Source organism: Sminthopsis crassicaudata, chromosome 4 (assembly GCF_048593235.1).
Source record: "Sminthopsis crassicaudata isolate SCR6 chromosome 4, ASM4859323v1, whole genome shotgun sequence".
Classification (NCBI taxonomy): Eukaryota; Metazoa; Chordata; class Mammalia; order Dasyuromorphia; family Dasyuridae; genus Sminthopsis; species Sminthopsis crassicaudata.
Window position 1 is genome coordinate 322465176 of NC_133620.1, and position 24548 is coordinate 322489723.

Genomic DNA, 24548 nt, shown 5'->3' on the forward strand with positions numbered 1-24548 from the left:
TAGATTTAATTACAAACAATTGCTACTTACAGGAAAGCACTATATACCACCATCATCAAAGCATATGTTCCCACTATGACAAACTCTGATAAGAGTTACAGAAAAATTTTATGGAGATATGGAGACTTTCATCATCAGTGTGCCAAAAGAGGACAAGCTGGTAATTCTGGTGGCATTCACATTCAGTAAAAGCAGTGAGTGGCCTCAAGGCAAAGGCTACCAGAAATACTTAATTTCATTAGATTAGAGCACTTCTTTAACAGTTTATTGCTAACTTGGAATGAAAGCTGAGACATTTACTTGGCAACAATGCAGTAGAAAATGAGTGGGCAGTTTTCAGACATTTGATATATAGCATTTCATTTACTCATCTAGGCCAGAATATTCACAAACATCAAGATTGGCTTGACAAGATAAGGAGGAAATTCAAAAGCTGCTAATCAAAAAGAGACCTTCACAAATTTTACCAGCAAGCGAATTCTTCCATCTCTAAGAAAGCAGCATTTATCTCCAACAAAAGTAAAGAGAAAGCAAAGATTAGAGATATGCAGTATTCCTGGCTCAGTAAGAAGACAGGAAATTCATTTTATGCTGTAACAATTCAAAGCACTTTTGTGATGTTCTTAAGGCTATTTATGGGCCAAATATATATGATGCATCTCAACTACTGAATATTGATGGAGTCCCACTGACTAGTGATGAGGACCTGATCCTGGATAGGCTGAATATTTCCATAATGTTCCCAATGGACCATCAATCAATGCCAACAACACTGAATATATATCAGGTTTAAGTTAGCTGAATTTCCCACTAAAGATGAGGTTTTAAATGCCATTAGGCTCCTTTCACGTGGCAAAGCCTCTGGTGTGGATACTATTACAGTTGAAATTTACAAAGCAAGGGATCCACTAATCATACATAAATTGAATAGAATTTTCCACATTATATGTCAAGAGAAGGATATCTCCCAGGTATCAAGGATACTACCATTGTCCATCTCCATTAAAGGAAAGGGAAATAGGTTGTCCTGTGATAATCACCAGGGATAGGAGGTAAGGCTCTTTCTTTTGGTCACTGTTGGTAAGATTCAAAGCTAGAAACCTCCTGAATAGATTGATCCTTCACCTGGAATACTGCCATCTACCCAAGAACCGTGTGTTTTCGGAAAAAGCCAAATATAGTATTTGCTACCCAGCAACTCCGGGAGAAATGCCAGGAGTAGAACAGAGGTCTGTACACAACGTTTGTCAATCTGACCAAAGCCTCTGACACTAGCAAAAATGAGGGTTATGGAAGAAGCAAAAATCTGATTTCCTGAAAAAGTTCATCAGTTTTGTACCTAGTTTCATGATAGCATGCTCACACAAGTTCTAGTTAATGGACAATGTTCTTGGGTTTTCCCAGGTTCTAATGGAGCAAAGTAGGGCTATGCACTTAGCATAATGCTTTCTGCAATGTTGTCAAACTCCTTCAACAAGGACAAAAATAAGCAGTATGGTCAGAGAGAGTTGATATAGGTTTGTTTTTTGTTTTTGGTTTTTTTTTTAATTAAAGCTTTTTTATTTACAAAGCATATGCATGGGTAATTTTTCCAACACTGACCCTTGCATAACCTTTTGTTCTCCCTAGAAATTATACCTAGATTATTACTTCTACATAGATATATAGAAGATTTTGTGAATTTATTTTACATTTTGCTAATTTACTGAAGCTATCAGCTTCCTCAATAAGTTACATTGTTGGTTCCAGGGAGTTTTCTAAATAAACTATTATAACAATTGCCTATAGAAATAGTGTCTATTCCTTTTCCAAGTATATGTCTTTTGTTTACTGTATTTCCATCACCAGCATTTTGAGAATTCTGTCAAATAATAAGGAAAAGGCAGCATCTTTGCCTTATCTTATATTTAATTTTAAAAAGTCCATAATGTTTCCCCATTGCAAATAATGCTAGCTAATTCATTTCTTTCTGAATTTTAGCTCATGCTATGGCCGTATTCTTTCTTTTTATCTGAATTGTTCCTTCCTATCTTCTAAGATTCAATTTGATTTTCAATACTAATCATTATCAGGAGGCCAAAATAGTTTAGATGTATAAATGTGAATGAAGCAAGTGCTGCACTAGTCATGAGGAGGATATGGCCTTCCTTCTCTACCTGCACTGAGTGATACACATAAAAGTTCTAAAAAATAGCATTTTTTTCTATATTAAAGGCTGATTTCTCATCCTGTGTCAAAAGTTGTATCTGAAGGATAAAAAGAAAAAGATAAGAAGAATCTATTTGTAGTGTGAGAAAGAATACTGCTAAAGAATCTCATGTTTCTGGATTGCTTTCCACATATGGGGTTATGTTCCCTTGCATTTCATGTGTCCTTCAATAATTCTATTCTTTATTCAGTATGAATTTACAACAAAGAGCTAAATTCCTGCAATAATACTACTAAGCTATTTTTGATTCTCTGTCATTCATTTTTCAGAAGTTGGATTCTGACCATCTTTGAAATCTTTCCCAAGTATATGTGCCATAATTATAATTCCCTTTGAGTTCTTAGAGTCAAGTAGACAATGTTTAAAGTCCCCTTCTATTATATTTGGCACACAGAAGTGCAGAACAGAATGACCTTAGAGATAATCTGAATCAACTAACATACATATATACATACATACATGTACATGTATATGTGCATGTATGAATGTATTCATATCTTCCCTTTTTTACAATGCACCCTGACATAATTTTTAACTATCCCCTTCTTTAATGCATCACTGTGACAATTTCTGCCTTGCAACATTACAATGTGAATGTCTGAACTCACCAATGAGAATAAGCTCCTTAAGGGCAGATGATAATATATTTTTGTGTCTCCTCTAGTGATATTTATAACAGATGCTCAATATTTACTGAATGAACAATCAAGAGGAAACTCGATGTGTGGTTTATAAGGATCATAAATGTCACATGTGAATTCTACCTATTTATGTCTCCATTGCTTCATCTATTAAATAAGGACAAACTAGGTGATAACTCAAATCCTTTCCATCCTTAATCCATCAATGCCATAATTATATTCTCTATATTATTCTTCAGATTTATAGGAAATCTCAAGAGGTAATTTAAGGATCAGGGAATTTTAGAACTAGACGGAACTTCACAGATCTTTAATCCAATTTCCTCCTTTTATAATTGATCAACCAAAGTGAGAGCTACAATGATTTATTTGACCACTCTATTTAATGGCAACACAGATTTCCTGAATCTCAATGGAGTGTTCTTTTTATAACTATGATATCGTTATATGATGATCTCCCCTTATGGGCTAATGACTTATGATTCCATAATTAACCCCCTTCTGAATGGAAAATTTACAAACTCATTTTACACATTTAAGATTATTCTAAAGTAACACGGGAGAATATAGACAAAAATTATACAGAATGAGACTGTGGATAGATTGCAATATGGATCAATAAAGTGAAATACACTGAAATACATTGAAGTACATGATAACAAGTTCATAAGTATTATTTAAGATATTTGAATTTTTGCCTGGTATTATACTTAGTATCATCAAAATGCATTTATTTTAATACACTATGAATTCAGATTCAACATAATAAAATATGGAACCAAATTTCAAAAACTTTTTTTTTTTTTTTGGTAACATTTCAATGATAAAATAACAAAACGAAGGGAAAACAACAAATATAAAGTTCTTATCAAAGGTGATGGGGACATAAATTTATGTTTAATCCTTAATACCTTATTATCTCCTCTCTAGAAGTACCACATAAAAATACAAATTAGGAAAATTGATATCCTCAGCAATACAATGATCCAAGACAATCTCAAAGGACACAATGATCCAAGACAATCTCAAAGGACACATGACAAAAAATGCTATCCACCTACAGAAAAAGAATTGATAATGGTCTGAATACAGACTGAAACATACTATTTTTCTTTCTTTTCTATTCTTATATAAAATTACTAATAAAATGTTTTATATGATTGTGCACATACATAACCCTTAATATTGCTTACCATCGCAAAGAGGGAATAGGAAAGGTAGGAATAATTGAAATTCAAAACTGAAAATGTTAAAAAATTTATTTTTTTTAGGGAGAAAGTAAAATATATTTTTAAAAAATTAAACAAAGTGCAAATTAAATTTAAACAACCAAATAAAATTATTATTCAATGAAATATCCATAAAAAAGTCTACTAAAAGTAACCTTTAAAAAAGTTGTTTTATTTAATCCTATTAGCAGATTTTTAAAGGATTTGACCTTATACTAATTTAATAGTCATTTTAACATCAAAAAGGTGAATTAGATTATACAGATAATTAATTTCCTCTCCACTTAAAAACTCAGTTCCAAACATGTCTATCTCATTAAACTCCATACTCCAGAAGCAAGTAATATTAAGTTTGGCATTCAATATGTCCTCCCTTTCCAGTTTTCTTACACTTTACTTCCCAAAACTTATTCTTTGATTCAGTGACACTGGCCTCTGCTTATTTCGTGAACAAAACATTTCATCTCTCAGCTCCAGGCAAATTCTCTGGCTATCACCCATGCCTGGAAAGCTCTCCTTCTTCAATGCCAAGTAGTACTGACCTCCCAGGTTTCTTTTAAGTCTCAACTAAAATTCCACCTTTTTCAAGAAGCCTTCCTTAATTCCTTTTAATTCTAGTGATTTTTTCTCTTTTAATTATTTCCTATTTGTGTAAACCTTGTTTTGGTTATATTTGTTTATATGTTGTCTCCCCCATTAGATTATAAACTAATTGAGGGACATCCTTTACCTCTTTTTATAGGCACAGTCTTAAATTATCTATTAGTTCAGAATATTTCACTATTCAGCAGTCAGAAAAAAAAAAAAAGAAAAAAAAAAAAGGAGAAAATGGGGACTAGGTACAAAGAAAAAGCAGAACATTAGGGCTTAACTTCACAACTAAACTAAAACATTCACTACCTGATAAGTCTGTCTTGAAGGAAAAAGAAAAATGGTTCTTATAATTGCCTCACAAAAGAAAAAGAAAGAAAGAATAAGTGATCGACAAAAATTTTTCTTCCGTACAACACTTGTTATTGCTGCAAACAGCTTTGAAACTGCATATTCCCAGTGCGGAATTAAATACCACATGAGACAAACTAATAGAATTTTGTTTTGTTTTGTTTTTTGGATGGCAAAACTTGTGTAAAAATGAAAACTAGTATCAAGGGTAAAAAATACAGAAAGTCATGAAAAAAATTAATGCATCTGTTTGTAACACATTCGGCGGAAGTTCTATAATTCCCATCATGGTGAGAAGGTAGTTCTTGAAGACTGTGCCAGCAAAAGACAATCCTTCTCTAGTACTTCTTACCAAGTTCCTAGGTTTCGAATACCTACCAACATTTGTTTTTCAATCAAAGATCAGCCAGCCTTATGGAAATCTGAAGAGGCTAATCACCAGAAAGTTAACTATCAGGTTATTAATTATTATCACTATAAGTAAAACAAATATCCACAATGATAAAATCATGAAATTAAGTTATTTTTCCCTAGTGAAATTACAGAATCTATCAAATTCTTTCAACTATTTAAATAAAATCATAAACATATGTGGATAGAGAATTGACCCTGAATCAATCAAAAAGACTTATCGATAACATCCTACATACTAATACATACTGGCAGCCCATTTGAACCTGAGCAAATCTACTTAACCTTGATGGTGCAAGCAACTCCCTAAATCTATAAGTCACACAGAAGGAAGTTTATCTGCACTGGTATCAGAGATGTCTTCATAAGAAGCTCTCTAAACCAATGAAAACACAAGCACTAATGAAAAAATTTAAATCCACAAAAATCCCACAAATTTCTACCCACTCTAAAAAGGCAAATAAATTTGAAAAATTAAAATTCATCATTATTTGAATAAAGATACATCCTGACTTCATTATTTCAACATCAATGACTTTGCAAAACATGTAAAAATCATTTAATTCAATGTATCAGGAACATCACCACTGTTTTTGCATAGTATGATCCATCTACTTAGTGCCAATACAACATGAGGGTATTACATTCTACTCCTCTGCCTCCTAAGCTGATCTCCTCTATCCAATGACATTGCATGGGTTTGCTCCCCAACAGTTAGGAAATTCTCATTCCCACTTCCTCTTTCCAATTACTGTGATATTAAATCTTTAAATGGGCAAAGAGCAAACCCCACTATAAACCCTAATGCCTGCTCTCTTGTTATAATCCATCTGAATGTTTTTTTTTTCCCCTCTCACATTGCTTGGACTTTAAAACAATGTGTCCTTTGGGGGTTTGCCCTGAGTGTTAGATATATAAGCCAAAGGTGTGATATATGTCACAATAAATTTCATATGGACAAAGAAAGTATAAATATAAAAAGTCATCATAAAAAGTGGAGAACAATGAAAGATTACATCTTTTACAGTTTTGGATAAAGGGGGGGATTAATAAATAAACATATATGAGAAATAATAAAAGATAATATCAATTACACAAAAACTAGATTTTACACAAATAAAATCAAACTAGAAGGTAAACAATTTCACCAAATATCTACAATAGAGGTCAAATATACAAATCTGATAGCGAATTGACACAAAGCCATTTCTCATAAATAAGTTGCCAAAGAATTCAGATGGATCACATACATACATACACACACACACACACACAAACACATATATCTTGGTGCATATATGTATATTTAATCCTAACATTACAAGGAAAAATAAATCAGTTATACTTAGAGGAAACAAAAATTAAAACAACATAGATATATTACCTAATCCAGTCCCTAGCACAATGTTTGTCATATAAAAATATATCAAATAAATGTTTGAAAATCTGCCTGCCTCTTCCACTGTGTTCTGTAGATCTCCTGTTCTATGATTAATAAACTAAACTTCATTTTAGACCTTTTCCTTTAATACTCCTTCAATTTCCTGGCACACAAGATTAGATTCCTTCCAGATGATATATACACAGTCACACTTTCCAATTCTTATTTCACCTTCACTCATACCTTCCAATTTTTAGTCTTGGAACATTCTAAATATTCATCGCTCCTCATTGCCATTCTCATCTTCTACTCCATCAGTTAAGATAGACAGGTGTGATGGAGTAGATAAAGTGGTAGTCCTGGAAGGCCCAAATTGGCATTTGGCCTCAAACAATTACTAGTTGTATAAATCCAGACATTTGCCTGCCTCAGCTTCCTCAATTAAAAAAATGAGAATTACAGCATGTACCTTGTAATATTTGTAAAACATTTAGTATAGTAACCTTTTCTCCTTTGAAGTTCACACTATCCAAATTCATCACTCAGTTACCAAATGCTGGTAGTTATTACCTACCAATCTTCAGAATATTTTCCTTCTTTCTCAACAAAATCAGGGCCTGGCTCACTGTCTGCCACTCTACTTCTTTATATTCTATTCAGTTCCTGTAAAGGTCCGGTAGTCTCTAAGTTAATGATCTAATCCTGTATTTATCTTTAACTACACACAGATAGTCAAATCCCTGATCTTGCCAACTTCACAAGTATTCCACTTCCACAATTATGAATGCTGAATTTTTTTCCTGTGTTTGTAGAATAAATTTCCTGTTTAGTTCTGGTTTCTTCAATAGAATTGATTGAGTCTCTGACTTCAGTGAAGATTCATTTTTTTTCCCCTGAAAGATGATGCTGAGTTTTGTTGAGTAGTTAATTCTTGGTTGAAACCCCAGGTCAACTTTGCCTTCCAGAAAATGGTATTCCAGGTCCTCTGGTCCTTTATTGTGGAAGCTGCTGGATCTTGGGTAAACCTGACTATTGCTCCTTTATCAAGGAATTTTGAATTGCTTTTGTCAGTAGCTTGCAATATTTTTTCCTTGAGAGTTTAGTTTTGGAGTTTAGCAACAATGTTCCTTGGGGTTTTCCTTGTGGGATCTCTTTACAGGGGTGAATGATGAATTCTTTCGATGATTATTTCCTCCTCTATTTCTAGAATATTGGGGCAGTTTTCCCTAATGACTTCTTGTAGAATGCTATCCAGGCTTTTTTTTTTTTTTTTTTTTTTTTTTGGTCATGGTCTTCAGATAGACCAATAATTTTTAATTGTCTCTTCTGGATCTACTTTCCAGGTCAGCTGTTTTGCCAATGAGGTATTTAATATTTTCTTCCATTTTTCATTCTTTTTAGATTCTTGCAGTCTCACAAAGTCATTAGCTTCCATTTGCCCTGTTCTAGTTTTTAATGTGTGATTTTCTTCTGTTATGTTTTGTATCTCTTTTTTTCATTTGGTTTATTCTACTTTTTAAGAACTTGTTTTCTTCAGAGGTTTTGTTTTTTTCCCCCTCATGCATACCTGTAAATTTTTTTCTCATTTTTTTCTTCTCCCTCTCTTCTTTGCCTTTTGGAGTCTTTTATGAGCATTGCCTGAGAAGCCTCTTTGGGCTTGGGACCAACTGATCTCCCCTCTTTGTGGATATTCTGTCCTCCTCTGAGTTGGTGCTTTGGTCTGCCCTGCCAATCACAGTAGCTTTCTATGGTCAAGCTTATTTTCTGTTTCTTGCTCATTTTCTGTCCTTTTCTTTTGGCATTTCCTCTATTTTTTACTTTTATAGTTGAGTCTGCTTCTGGAGTACAGGGGGCACCATCCCAAGCTTCTTGTACAGTTCTGATCTTGATTTTGAGCACAGCACCCCTTTGTGTTGGCAGAGGGTAGCTTTGCCTGCTCTATGCAGGTAACAGCTTGATTTCCCAGAGTTTGCCTTCTGAGCTGGGACTGGAAGCTGCCCCCCTGCTGTCCTCCTCTGTTGAGCCAGGACCGAGGGTCTCAGTTGATGATTTGCTCTGATGAAGACCCTCTCACTGACTTCCCCAGAGTCTCTCTGATTTGGGATGAATAACCTTTTTAACCAGTGATACTGAGCTTGCTTGAAGTTTTTTCAATCTGTCTTGAACTGGAGAGAGGTTTCATTCCATCGGACTATGTTTATAGCTCGCTTTCCAAAAGCTTCCTTACTTTATTCCATTATCTTGGCTCCACCCTAGGAACTTAAATTCCTTTTTCTGATAATTATCTCATATCATTATATTTCTTCCTATGTCTTATTCTCCTAAAAACTATTCTCTGTCTTCACCACAACCTCCAATCTCTCCACCTTTAGGGTGATCATCACTACTCTAGTTACCCTTTTTTTCCTTCCAAATATCAGCCTCTTAAATGAATCAGTTCAACTCTGTTCACAAACCCTTTCCCTCTCTGTCCTATCAACACTCCTACCTTGATAAAACCCAAATCTGAATTCCTATTTATGCTGATGAACAGGACTGGACAAGACTTGAAACTATAAAGGTTGGCTCTACCAAAAGCAACAATAAATATCTACTAATGTTTCTTTTTCAGTCATGCTCAACTCTTCATGATCCCAAATGAGATTTTCTTGACAGAGATACTGGGATGGTTTGCCATTTTCTTCTATAGCTCATTTTACAGATAAGAAAACTGAGGCAACTAAGAGGTAAGGATTAAGTTACTTCTTCAAAGTCACACAGAAATATCTGAAGCCATATTTGAACTCAGGTCTTCCTGACTCCAAGTTCTATCCATCTTACTGTCTATTTTGTTATTGTTGTTAAGTCACTTCAATCATGCCCAACTTTCCATAAACACTTTTGTGGTTTTCTGGTGAATAATTTGCTATGTTCTTCTCCAGAACATTTTACAAATGAGGAAACTGAGGCAAACAGGGTTAAATGACTTGGCCAGGGTCACACAGGTGGTAAATATTTTGAGGCCCGAATTGAACTCACATGCAAACTCATGAAGAATTTTAGTCTTTTCAAATAAATTCTCTATCACCAGGGCTATTCTAAACCTCTCTTAAAATTTCCTTATCTTCCCCTTTCTCCACCTGAGGTCTTCATCCCATATTAAACTAAGAAAATGAAGGTCATTCAACCCAAGGGTCATTCACAAATCTTCTATATTAATTCTCCAAACATCCTGAAAAAGCCTTCAATACTTAATACCATTTCTCTAATTCCCCTCTGTTTTTCTACTCACTACTCAAATGCAACCACTCTCTAATATTACCAATGATTGACAAAGCTAATGGACTTTTCCCAGTCTTCAGATTTTCAATATCTCTCTGCTACCTTTGACTCTACTGACCAATCTATTTTCCTGGACATTTCCTTCTCTCCAGATTTTCATAACATTTTTCTCTCTTGGATCTCCTCCTACTAAACCTTCTCAATCTCCTTTGCTACATCATTATCAGCATCATAATCATCAATTGTGGGTAAACTCCCAAGGTTCTGCCTTTGGCTTTGTATTTTCTCTCTAAATCATCATTTGGTAACCTCAAAAGTTTATCTTCTCTATTTATATGACTTTCAGATCTATATACCTAGTCCTGATCTCTCTCCTGGGTTCCAGGTCCATATCATCAATGCCCAGTGGACATTTCAACCTAAACGTACCCTAAACATCTCAAATTCAATATGTTCAAAACAGAACTCACTATTTTTCCCCCAAAATCTACCTTTTTTACCTCTTTTAAGACTTCCATGTTATTACTAGAGAATGCCACCACCCTTATATTTACCAGTTCACATCTTTAGGATTATCCATAATTACTCATTCTCACTTTCCTCATATGTACATTCAGTTGCCAAATCTCACCATTTCTATTTCTACATCTCTTGAACCAATTGCCTTTTCTCCACTCACACAGCTACCCCCTAAGTTCAGGTTCTCAAACATCTCTCAAGTGAACTATTGCAATAGCCTCTTTTTAAGTAGCTGACCTACCTCAAATGAGTCTTTTCCTACTGGGTTCCGATTCCCATAAAGCCAAAAATGTGATTTTCTTAAAGCAGAGGTCTCTACCTATCATTCCCTTACTTAATAAGTTCCAGTGACTCCCTATGGTCTTTAAAATCAAATATGAACTCCTCTTTTACATTTAAAGCTTTATACAATTTCATCTCTTTCTATTTCCCCATTCTTCTCATATTTTACTTCCCCCTACATACTCACTTAAAATTTAACATACTACTTAAAATTTAACCATACTGGAATACTTGTTATTCCTTACATATGGCATGTGCCATTTCTATGATCTGAAGTCCTGGCAATTCCATGTGTCAAAGTTTGCTCCCTTTTTATTTCTTCCTCTTAGAGAAACTAATTTTCTTAAGACTTAACAGCTAGAGCACCTGACCTTTCTCCCCAGAGTAAATACTTAATAAAAGTTTTTTGATTAAATGATTTCAGACTTTATTCTCCTAGAAAATGACCTAAAATTAAACAAATTAATCAAAAGCCTTAAAACTAAGGTTCTTCCCAGGAGATCATTGCACATGACAACAACAAGATTATATGATGAGATGGCTCTTTTCAACAATGAGATGACTGAAACCAGTTCCAATTATCTTGTGATTAAAAGAGCCATCTCCACCCAAAGACAGGACTGTGGGAACTGAGTGTAGTTCACAACATAGCATTTTCACTCTTTTTGTTGTTGTTTGCTTGCATTTTATTTTCTTTCTCATTTTTTTCTGGTTTGATTTTATTTTTCTTGCACAGCAAGATAATTGTATAAATATGTATGTGTATATTGGATTTAACATATATTTCTACCATGTTTAACATATATTGAACTACTTGCCATTTAGGGGAAGGGGTGGGGAAAAAGGAGGAAGAAAGTGGAACACAAGGTTTTGCAAGGGTTAATGTTGAAGAATTATCATGCATATACTTTGAAAAATAAAAAGCTTAAAAAAAAAAACTAAGGTTCTGCTTTGCTGTAGTTAGATTCTAGTCTGCCTTTTCTCACCTCCAAATATAACCAACTTCATGAGTTCATAACTGGCCTCAGTTATGTGACTCTGGGCAAGTCACTTTATTCTGTTTGCCTCAGGTCCTAATCTACAAAATGTGCTGGAATAGGAAATGGCAAACCCCTACAGTATCTTTGTGTATCTTTGCAAAGAAAACCCCTAACGGGGCCTGAAGAGTCAGACATAACAGAAACAGTACGTCAATAAGAAATAATCATATAGAAAAGCATTTTCCAATCTTTGAATAAAAAGATCATGAATAACCTTCAAGGTAGTTGTACACTTTTAGTTAACTACTGATTAAGAAAATATGAAATATCAAAAGAACAATGTCTGCTATGACAATATATGATCTTTTCAAAAAACAAGTTAACAGAAGACCAACCACCATCACCACCACCACCCAGGCTACAATTCTTCCTCAAGACAGTCATTTTCAATGATTCTATATTTTCAGATGTTGTATCACCAAATTTGAATTACATGCATTATTCCAAATCTTTTAAACCTACAGGTCATAATGCTGATTCCATTTCGGATCAAGTGTATTCTTCACAGTATCTGTAGAATGGCATTGTCCAGATCCATCAACCACCACTTTAGCAAATGGATCAGGAAGTCCTGTGGGAAAAAATGGAGAGATTTTCCTTTTAAAAGGATATTTTTTGACACAAGAAGCAAACATTACTACCCATCAGTAGCTATATTTTAAACAAAATGCTCTCTCCAAAGATCACTTAGATGCCAATCACATAGCAATTATTAACTTAAAATCTATTCAACACTTTAATTCTCCATTTTGAGCATGGTATTTTATCTTCAAATATGCATCATTATGAAAAGATTAAAGAAATGTAATTTTCCTAAATGTTAAATGCTAAGTATTTCTTATTGTTGCAAATTCTTGTTTTTAAGTCATCAAAGCCTAAAACTTGAATAAAAACATAAAAAAAATTATAGTATCAGAAAGAATCCCTCAAAGATCTAATTTATTACATCTTTCCAGGAAAATATTTAATCCATCCATGTCTTCTCCCATTTGAATATCCCATTTTTTGTTCATTCTATTTAAGTTTAGTTATAAAACTTGGCTACTCAGAATTTACTGCACACACACTAAAAGCTTTGCATTGCAAAGGATACATAAATAGTTCAACAGTCTCTCCTAATGTCTAACAAAGAGTTTTGCACATAAAAGATAATGAATTAATAGATTTTATCAATTTGACTGAATTAAAAGAAATTACAAAGAAATAAAATTAAACCAAATGAAATAATCAAATAATAACTATTTTATCATACATGACAGCTAAATGGCACCATGGATTGCTGGCTAACTGGACCAAGTGGCAGGCCTAAATTCAGGTAGACCCATCTTCCTGATTCTAATATGGCCTCAGACACTTACTAGCTATAGATTCTGGACAAATCTCTTAACCCCGTATGCCTCAATTCCTCATCTGTTAAATTATCTGAAGAAGAAAATGGCAAACTACTGCAGTATCTCTGCCAAGATAATCCCAAATGGAGATCATGAAGAGTTAGGTACAACTGAAATGACTAGATAGCAACCAAAAAATTACACTACATGGTATACTAGGAGCTCAGAAAAGGGAAAAATAAGTATGAATTAAAATTTAAAATTTTATTGAATAAATGATTCAATTAAATGCAAAAAAAAAAAAAAAAAAAAAAAAGGATGCATTCCAGGAAACATGAACAAACACAAAGATAACAAAGATAAAATGAATATATTCTGGAAGATAATGAGGAAATTTCTAATTAAATAAAGCAGAGAATTGAGAAGTAAAAGGGAAAAAAATTGGATAAGGTAGGTACTTTACATCAAAACCACTCACTATCAATTCTTGATCAGAAGTGATATGATTAAAGCAGGGTTTTAGAAAAATTAACCAGGCAGCAAATTGACATATAAAGAGGGGAAGAGAGAGAAATCAGTAAAGTCTATTAAGTAAACTGTGGTAATCCATGTAAGAAAGATAAGAAAACAGTAGGATGACAGAAGAGATAAAAAGGAAGAAATGGTGGAAAGAAAAGACATTTTGAAGAAAGAATAATACTCAATAAATGAACAGACCTGAGGGATGACAAAAAAAAATACAAAGAGTATACCAGTAACTTATAACATTTTTGTATAATTTAATAATGTGCCTATTTCAGACTGGCAATTTTGCTGACTAGAAGAGGCAAGGATAAATTTGAGACTTATGAAAGTCCACAGAGACAATGCAATAACTGCCTCAGGTCCTTATTTCTAATAAGACCAACAAGGGAATTTTAGAATTAGAAACTGAGAACTTCAGAATCCTAGAACTACTTTGTCATCACAGAGCAAATGCCATCACCTGATTATAGTCTAGTCTACTGAGATGAAGATTTGGCAACTGTACAAGTTGATAAACTCAAGTTGTTAGAGGAAAGACTTTCATTGAGGGGACCCAGTCTTGTACCAGGAAAATGGTTTAAAAAAAAAAAAAAAAAAAAACTTAATTTAATGGAAGAAAAGAGAAGCTATCACCTGTGCTGTCGCCTACTGTTCCATGTTATCCAAGAGGTGAAAATTCAGTTCAACAAAAAGAAGAAGAAAAAAAAAATGGAAGAAACTTCAAATTCTCTGTTTAAAAGAATGACTACTCTAGCACTGTGTACACAGAAGGTACTTTATAAACATCTGAAGAGTCACCCAAATAAGCCACCCACATATTCAAATAATAAAGACAAAGACTTGACCTGTGACTTGACTTGCATAGAAAATACTCATGAGAGGAAATTCCCTCTACCAATTCACCTTAGATGTCATTTACAATCTTAAGATACCCCAAAAGAACTGATATGTTAAGAAGCTTAGTCAGGTCACAAAGACAATATTTGCCAGAAGTGCAACTTGAACCCTGGACTTCCTGACAGTTTTTTTATCCACTGCTCCACACTGCTTCAGTTCCATCAGCATCTATGGCTTTCTTACACTGGAACATTTCTTCGATTCTGGGGTTTTCTGTTCCCTTTGCCAAGTTGCTTCCTAAAAGCTTCACTCTAAGAATAGGTCCAGGCCAGTCATACTTCATGCCTCTCCTACCTCTGCTTCTGACTCTGTACTTTGCCATTATGCCCTGCCCTATCTTTCCCCCATTTTCAGCTCCCTTTTAGCAAGTATTCGATAAATACTTGGTGTTTCAATGCCTCTATGGAATTAGTGCTTTTAGAATGCCCTTCAGAATTAATTTACAAGATTTTGTTACCAGAAATACCAAAAAAGTCATTACCTAACCTGATTAACCTATTTCATTAATTCAACGTGACTTCAAATGAAGATTTCCTTCTATTGGATAATAGTTATATACAAAGATAATTCTAAAAGGAAGGGAGGGGGAGAAAAAAATTAGCATTAGCCTCAGCATATATTATCCAAGGTGACCAGTTTGAAGGAGACAACATCCATTCTAATCTATTTAAGTTCTAATAAGCTTTTCTCCAAAGCTATGCCAACATCTTATAGCCACACCTCACCTTAACATTTACATATTTCTTTTACCCACACAGATGTGAACAGTACCTGGCATCTATTAAGTGTTTGATAAATGCTTGCTAAACATGACTTTTATGGGAATGTTTTTCATAACTTCACCTCAATGGAGCAGTAGGTGGTAAGGGAGCAATTGAAATTCAGATTTCAAAAAACAAATTTTAAAAATTGTTTATGAAAAAATTAAGTAAATGGAAAAATGAAAAAATTAAAACAAATATATGCTTGCTAAGTCAGTAAATATCAGAAGTTCAATAGCAAATTAACAATATAAATTGCATTATGACCAACATCAATTTTTTTTTAAAAGGATTACAGATTTAGAATGAATTGTAAAAATCCAAGTATAAGTTGAATTGCTATTTTTCCCAAAAATGCCATCTATGAAAAAGGGTTTCTAGATTAGGGAGGAAAAATATTTTAACTTATAAAACAGAATCCTTTATTCATTGTACTACAGAAACCAAACATTATGTAGAAATATTTCTATAAGAAAATACAGAACAGCAACTTAGGAAGACAGAAATGTATCCTATTCCCCACCTTCTAATACTAATATAATAGAATCCAAAAAGCCCTTTCCTGTCTTCTAACTCCCGTTTCCCCTTTCCCATAGAGGCTATTTATAATAGGAATTTCCCCTATCTCTAAGCCCAAGTGATGGTTACTAGACCCAGAAAAGGTTGTATAGTTTGGGATTTTTTGTTTCATTTGGAGGGGTTAAAGAAGACAGATGATGGTTTCAAAGAAAATACCAACTAAGTGAGAACTATAACTTTGGTACTCTAAGAGAGAATACACAAATGATTATTCTATCTAATTCCTTTTCCATTAAACACTACCTGCTTGCTTCTGGTTAGGAATATTCTCATTCCTTAGATCGCTGAAAAACAAAATAGATCTTTTTCTCCAGCTTCCTAACCCTAAAAGAAACACACTAAACCTTTTAAGATCTACAAGGGAGTTTTTACACTGTGTGTGTGTGCACATGTGTGTGTTTATATATCAGCACATGCATGTGTGCACGCTTTAAATTGAGAAATAAAGGATTAAATAGTTTCTAATTATATCTCCCCTATCACCATTCTTTTATTTAGAAAAAATAAAGGTCACAGAGGAATAATACCAAATCTTTGGTTATATATAGCTGACATTACATTTTAGGGAAATAAGTACGAAATAGCATGAACTATGGAGTGCTCTAAGCTGTCACAAGTTAATATTCAAGAAGAGTGTCTTTATAGACTGTCTTTAAATTACTTAATGTTCTCAGCCATTTTAAAGTGTATAAATTATTTTGCTAAGTTGAAAGGGAATCTTGGAGTACAGGATGACACTGTATGCCACAATGAAATACTACTAAAAATATTAAGAGTCAAGGTTATACATTCAGGTGTTTAGTTTTTGGAAGAGAAACCTCCATTATTCATCTAGATGGTGGCAGACCAGATTAAACAGTTAACACAAGCATTCTGTATGGAGACTGCATTCCAACGCAGAGGACACACAGGTTTCCTGACTCACTAACTCCTGATTCAAGTCTCATTATCAGTTCCATGATTCAGCTCCAAAGGAGTCACCTGAATTCAGCTGGAAAGTATAGCCATGACTTCAGCATTGGCTATAAGCTAAAATCTTAATCTTAAGTGAATCTATGTAAAAATATATTTAAAATCTTTTTTGTTTACATGTAAAATAATAAACTAAGTAGAAAGACTTCCTAAGACATATACAATTATTAACATGAGAAAACTAATAATAATAATCTAAGAGAATATAGCACTTTTAAAGATCTAGACAAAAACAGCCATATTCAGTTAAAAATTGGAAGACTATTTAACTTTATCTATTTCACAGAGTAGATAAGAGAGAATCATAGATTAAGAACCCACTTACCACCCAGGCACTGGGTACACATTAAATAGGGGAAAAATAAATAAATAAAAGCAGCTCGACCCCTCAAAGAAATTTTACTTATATTGTGAGCAGTGGATAGAAGGCTGGGCTGGAGAAAGCAAAACCTGAGTTATAATCTGAGTTCATTTGTCTACTAACTGTCACAGTGAACAAGTCCCTTAATTTACCTCACTTTCCTTACCTATAAAAATGGGGATAACAACTGCTTGGAAGAACTGTTTTAAAATGAGATAGTATCTGTAAAGTGCTTAGCACAATGTTTGACGAATATTAGGTACTTAATAAGTACTTGTTCTCTTCTTAAAAAAGCAAACATTTTAACACAATACACCCCAATTTCAGAAATTATCTTCAAAATTCAGAACTTTAAACAGATCAAGTTAAGGATAAATCATCTATGTTGTAAACATTTTCTAGTGGAAATGTCCAGTCTTGGAATCAGAAGACATAAGTGGAGTTCAATTATAATATTTACTGACTACACAACTATGGCAAGCAAGCACAATTTCTTCAGCTGAAAAAAAGGAATAATAATGTTAACATTACCTGCTGCACAGGACAAATGAAACACCTACTACTCAGAAGCTGTGTAAGGCTAGGAAAAGGGGGAGGAGGAGAAAGAAGGCCTTCTGCTTTCAAGGACCTTTCATTCCATGTATAACATGTACACATATATTTCTAACACAATATATTTAAATGTAAGTTTTCATTTGCTTTATAAAAACATCTTAAGTTTTTCCTATATTATTCTACTCTACTTTTAGTAAATAATCTGTATATTATCCAAAAACTGATTTATGCAAAATTTCCAAGACACATCTATTATCTATCCTCCTCAGATTTTCTCCATTCCCTTTTACCAGTGCTCCATCCCCATATGCACTAAATAAATAAGCATGGCATGTTTTATGGAAGTACTCTGTAGATTAATTCATTAATAAATTTGATAAATTAAAAAATGTAAGATTAGTACCAGGAAGCATTCTGTGATTTTGGACAAGTCACTAAATCTCAGTTTTCCACATCTGTAAAATGACATGGTTGTAATAGTCAAGTTCTAAGGTCCCTTTATTCTATGACTCATGCATGCTTCAAATAAAAAACTAGGCAGCATGGACTATCTAAGACATTTCTTGAAAAGAGTGAAGACTAAGGTTCTAAGATGAGGAACAAGATTGGTGATAGACTGCAGTTACTAGTTTTAACTAGAGTTAAAAGATCACTACTGAAACTAAAGCAGCAATATATATGTATTTCAGAACAGAAGGGCAGAAAGGAAGAAATGAGGTAACCAAGTGGTTTACTTCCCTTTGCCCCTTCTATCCCTCTTGCCTCTTCAGACTTTACTCTGAGCTGGCACTCTAGTATCAGAAGGAGGAGGAAGGACTGAAAGGAGGGGGAGATATTTCATAGAATCTGCAATGTGCCAGACACTGTGTTAATTGCTTTACAAATATTATCTCATTTGATCCTCACAACCACCCTACAAAGAAGATACTGTTATTAACCCCATTTTACAGTTGAGGAAATTAAGGCAAATAAAGGGGAAGTGATTTTCCAGAGTCACATTGCTACTACATATGTACGACAAGATCTGAACTCGGATCTTGCTGACTCTAAGACCAACAATTCTATGCACTGTGCCACCTAGATGGCTCAAAATAGGGAACTGGCATTTGAAAAGGACAAAAGTTATCAAACAAAGGAGGGGAAGAGACAACATGAAAATAACTATGTATCAATAAGATATATATAAAGGATAAAATGAAACTAATCCTAGGGGGAAGAAATTAGCATTAAGGGGGATCAAAATGGTCTCTTCCAGAAAGAGAAAAAGGCAAGCTTTTAACTACAACTTGAAAGAGGCTAGAAAAGGCCTAGAAGAGGTGGAGATGAGAAAAAGAGAATTCCAGACACAGGAATAAGTTACAGGTTGTTCTTTTTAATAGTTCAAGAACTTATGAACTACTTCTCCTCAAAACCAGGCCCTTAAATTTGATTTAAAATCACACTGATTCACCTTTTATAAACAGTTCTAAACAGTTACACAAAACTTTAAATTATAAATCCAATAAACCCCATTCATGATTTCAGATTATAGAATTTAGAAGTTATCTAATCCAATCCTCTTTTTTTACAGATTATGAAAATAAATCTATAGAGTTTAAGTAATAGCTAAACATCTAACAGAACAAGAAGCAAAGCTGTGATTTGAGAGCAGTTCTTCTAAATTCAAATTGAATGTCTTTCCCTAAAGTACTTTGCATTCTATTTTTTCCCCCCTGAGGCTGGAGTTAAGTGACTTGCCCAGGGTCACACAGCTAGAAAGTGTTAAGTGTCTGAAACCACATTTGAACTCGGGTCCTCCTGAATTCAGGGCTGGTGCTCTATCCACTGCGCCACCTAGTTGCCCCATTCTATTTTGTTTTTAAATGAAAACACTGCATTATTTTCTACAACAGCATAAAACCTCTGAATATGTTCTATTTCTAGCTTAAGAGGGAAGGTGTTGGTTTAGTAGAATCATGCACAAGAAACTATGAAAGGGATTTAGAGGACTTTGAAGTTGTGAAGGTGAGAGGAAATATGAAGAGTTAAGATGCTGAAAAAGAAAAACAACTCCAGAAGAAGCAAAGAAAAAAGAAGGTTAAAACAAAGTAAAATACATGGATAAGACAAGAGGTTAGTAAAACAGGGATATGGTTGTCAAATAAGGATAAGAATGATAACACCAAATTGAAGCCCTCTCCCCTCAAAAAGTACTTTTGCTATAGTATATTTCTCTAAGAGAACGTAACAAGAACAGCCAACAACTAAGACTTACTTCCAGAAAGTATGGTTAGATATTGTGTAAGGCTGTGATATACTTCTATTTCTATCATGGCAACTGATTTATGTATATTCAAATCAAGGCTAGACTCCTTAGAAGAGAGGAGCTTGAACAATTCTTCATTCATCAAATTATCTGGGAGAATAAAGAAGCCCTTTGAGGGGAGAAAAACAACTGAAAGACTTCAATGGGAAAACAATGAAGAAAAATAATACGAAGAGGCAGGAGAACCCTGCCTTAAGACAGACTACAGAGTAAAAGAATGTGACAGAAAGTAAATAGAAACTACTAAAAACTTGCAGTTTCATAAAAGAGGCTTTTTTTCTCCAAACAGAAAACTGCAAATGCATTTTTACCAAGCTAGATACCAAAGAACAGCCACAAAACAAGAAGAAGAAGCAATGGAAATTCACAAAAGGGGAAAAAAAAAAAACCAACAGTTGTTCAATTTTTGATGAGCCCACTAACATATAAGGAAAGACTTTCTTCTTGATAAGAACTCCTAGGAAAATTAGAAAGAAATTTGGCAGAAATCAGATTGATACTGGCATAATATTCCACACCATAATAAGCTCAATGAAAGTGACTTGTATGTAAACTTTCTATACATTTTTAAAATTCAGAAGATAAACCTATTACATATATGGCTAGAAGGACAATCCTTAAGCAAAGAATGGAGTAAATGAAAGAAGATAAAACAATTTTAACTACCTAAAATTAAAAGGTTTTAGTAAAAATAAAAGAGTAGAGGAAATATCTTCATTAAAAAATCTCACAAGGAAAAATATTAACTTTAAATAAAAAGCTGACAGACAAGGAATATAATGAGAAAATATACAATATATAAAGTACTGAAGTTAATATAAAATACTAATGCCAGTCCTCAATACTGATGTAATCAAAATACATAAACAATTTTGAAAAGATTTGCAAATTACAAATGATCATGTGAAAAAATGCTTCAAAATTCTAAATAGCAAGAGAAAAACTTAAGGTTTCACACCCCTTTCTTCCATGCAAATTGATAAACAATAATAAAGAAGCTTCAAGAAGACAGTGATATTCTATCATATAGGTAATAGGTGTGCAAGTTATTAAGTGATCCACACTTTAAGATTTCAATTTGGAATTACACATGAAAAGTAAAGCAAATTGTCCATTATTCTTGGACCCAATAATCCCATTACTAGATAAACACAGAAAATGAAATGAAAAACAAAGGTCAGCTACTATAACAGAAACATTGTGGTAGCAAAAAATCACAGAAAGTACACTTTCATCAACTAGGGAAGGGTTTAAAAAAAAGAAAAAGAAAAAAAGAAAACACTCTATCATGTAAATGTAACAAAGTTACTGTACAGAAAAAATTATGGGTAATTCAGAGAAATTTGAAAAGATTTGTATGACACTGATCCTGAATAAAATAAGCAAAATAAAGAACAATAAGTATTGTGAGTACAAAATGAAAAGGAAGATGAATCAAAATAAATACCAAGTAATAGTAAGTAACAGAAAAACCAAGGAAGTCTTGGAGACATTTGTATAACACTTTAAGATTCACAAAATGCTCTTATGTATCTTATCTCATTAAATCTCACCTTATAAAGAAGATGCTATTATTAATCCCTTCTAAGCAATAATGATATAAAGGCTAAAAGAGGCTAAAGGAAAGTTTGCAAGTTGCAAAGCTAGATATTATCTTATGCAGGTTCAAATTTAAGTCTTTCTAACTCCAAGTCTAGGGCTCTATACATTATCCCACAATGTAAAAAAGGGAATCCCTTTCCTCATAACAGGTGGAAGGAAGACTTTTAGGAGAAAAAAAAAATCACATATTATGTCAAAGAAGTTCAGACGTTCTTGCCTGATTTTTTTGTCACACAAAAAAAGGGTTCATTAAGAGAGGAAGTAATTTTGATACAAAGAAAAAAAGACATCAACAAAATTTTTCTAATTCATAGTACATAATTTGTACATAGCACAAAAATTCCAAGAAAAGAGATGTTAATGAAACTCATAGACTGAGACTCAATAATTCCATAAATGTACAAAATATAAATTTATAAGCAAGAAAAAGTAGAGGTCCTAAGCAAAGGATCCTAAGCAATTCTGACTTCATAGGTTTCATTAAGACTTAATGGGATGATTCCCATAACCGGAATGTGGCTCTTGAAAGGCAGAAAATTTGCCCTCAAATAAGGATAGGATTTTATTTAGAAAGAAAAAAGGTATAGATAAATGAATGAAGGATGATTGTATGTTAAAGCATAGTCATGTGAAGAAACCTAGTAACTAGGAAAATGAAGCATAGTAGATAATTTGAGTGAAGGTAGAAACAAAGAGAAATAATGTTACCAGATTATGAGACAAAAAGAGGAAATTAAAGATTGGGGAATAAATCACAAGCCTGAGTTGGAGGCATAATATCTGATATTATATTCTGATAATAGTATCACTTTCAGTTCCTACCATCAATCTCTCATCTTCCTAATTGCTGGATTTCCTCATGCAAATATATATAATACTTTCCCACTTCCCTTCCTTTTCCTATGTTTGTATTTTTAAAAGGTACTCTTCTAAAAAATCATTCCAATAATGGATACCATCCCACCTACTTTAGTGATACCTAAGAAGTTATATTTGCCTCCTTTGGTTAAGATTTGTAGCTCATTGTGAAATGAGCAGAACCAGAAGATCACTATACACTTCAACAACAATACTGTATGAAAATGTATTCTGATGGAAGTGGATATCTTCAACATAAAGAAGATCCAACTGACTTCCAGTTGATCAATGATGGACAGAAATAACTACACCCAGAGAAGGAACACTGGGAATTGAATGTAAAATATTAGCACTACTGTCTATCTACCCAGGCTACTTATACTTTCAGAATCCAATACTTAACGTGCAACAGGAAAATTGGATTTACACACATATATTGTATCTAGGTTATACTTTACCACATATAAAATGTATGGGATTACCTGTCATTTAGGAGAGGGAGTAGAGGGAGGGAGGGGAAAATTTGGAAAAATGAATACAAGGGATAATGTTATTAAAAAATTACTCATTCATATATACTGTCAAAAAAATTATAATTATAAAATTAATAAAAAAAAAAAAAGAAAGAAAAATAAAATTAAAAAAAAAAATCAAGATTTGTAGCTCATCTTTCTTGTTTTCCATATGTCATTTTGAATTGTATTGAATCCTAGGGCCATAAGTCGTTATTTGGTGGTTCTTTAAAAAAAAAAAAAAACAACACACACACTCTTTTAAAAAACTCTTGACCCCCTCCTGTGTGTGTGTGTGTGTGTGTGTATGTGTGTGTGTGTCTCTTTCTCTCTCAAGGAACTCACAATCTAATAGAGTATAATACCATGCAAACAACTGTGTACAAATGGTAATATGTGGAGGAAATTGGAGATAATCTTAGAGGGAAAACATTCAGATTAAAGAAGACTAGAAAAAATTTCTTGCTTTTAGGTGAGACTTTAGTTGAGATTTTTTAGCTGAGAAAGCCACAGAAACCAAGAGGTAGAGATGAATGTAAAGTTCCAGGCATGGGAGAGCCAGGAAAATGTTCAGAGTCAGGAAATGGTAATGTTTTATTCAAGTAACTGCAAGAAAACTAGTGTCAGTTGGATCCTACAATTTGGGCTAGGTAAATGGGGGGATGAGAAAAAAGGTATAGAAGCCTGGAAAGGTAGAAAGGGACTTTATATTTAATCCTAGAGATAATAGAGGGCTTCTAGAATTTATTTAAAAGAAGATGAGAGAGATGACATAGTCTAAACAATGAAAGATCAACTGCACAGAGAAAAAAAATTCAAGAAGGAAATGTCTGAAGAAAATGACAGACATAAGAGAATTGACTGACCAACTTATATTTCTAACACATGCATAAAAAGATGGAAGAAAATCAGGTAAGTAAAGATGAATAATAAAGAAATATGGTACACTCCTACAGGAATAAGATCAGGAACTTTAAAGCTCAGAATAAGTTGAAGCTGGCAAGGAAAGCTTACGACTCAAAAATTGCTTTTTAAAAAACTCTTGGGAGAAACAAAAAATGAATGAAATGACAATAGGATTACTGAATCACTGTGGAAGGAACAATGATGATGATGAAGAAAAAGCAGAGGTGCTTAACTCTTATTTAGTATTTGTTTTTGACTAGAAAGAATAAACCAAAAAATTAACTATTGTGAAGAGCTGGCACTTCAGTTAAATAAGAAAAAAGACAACATTTACTTAGTCTTGATGAATACAAATCTCTAGATTCTATATATTCTAAGGTACTAAAAGAATATGTAGATGTGATTTCTGAGCTGTCACTAAATTTCTGAGCTACTGTCATTGATGTCTGAAAGATCACAGAAAACAAGT

The 24548-nt window shown here is 33.4% G+C and overlaps 1 protein-coding gene across 2 annotated transcripts in view; it reads right to left on the reverse strand.

Moving 5' to 3' along the window:
• SMURF2 (SMAD specific E3 ubiquitin protein ligase 2) overlaps positions 1-24548 on the reverse strand; it is a 127732-nt gene that overhangs the window by 69676 nt on the left and 33508 nt on the right. For both annotated transcript variants that reach the window (XM_074260539.1, XM_074260540.1), the window contains one exon: positions 12378-12486. In XM_074260539.1, the coding sequence (XP_074116640.1) occupies positions 12378-12486 (109 nt within the window). The remainder of the gene's footprint in view (positions 1-12377; positions 12487-24548) is intronic.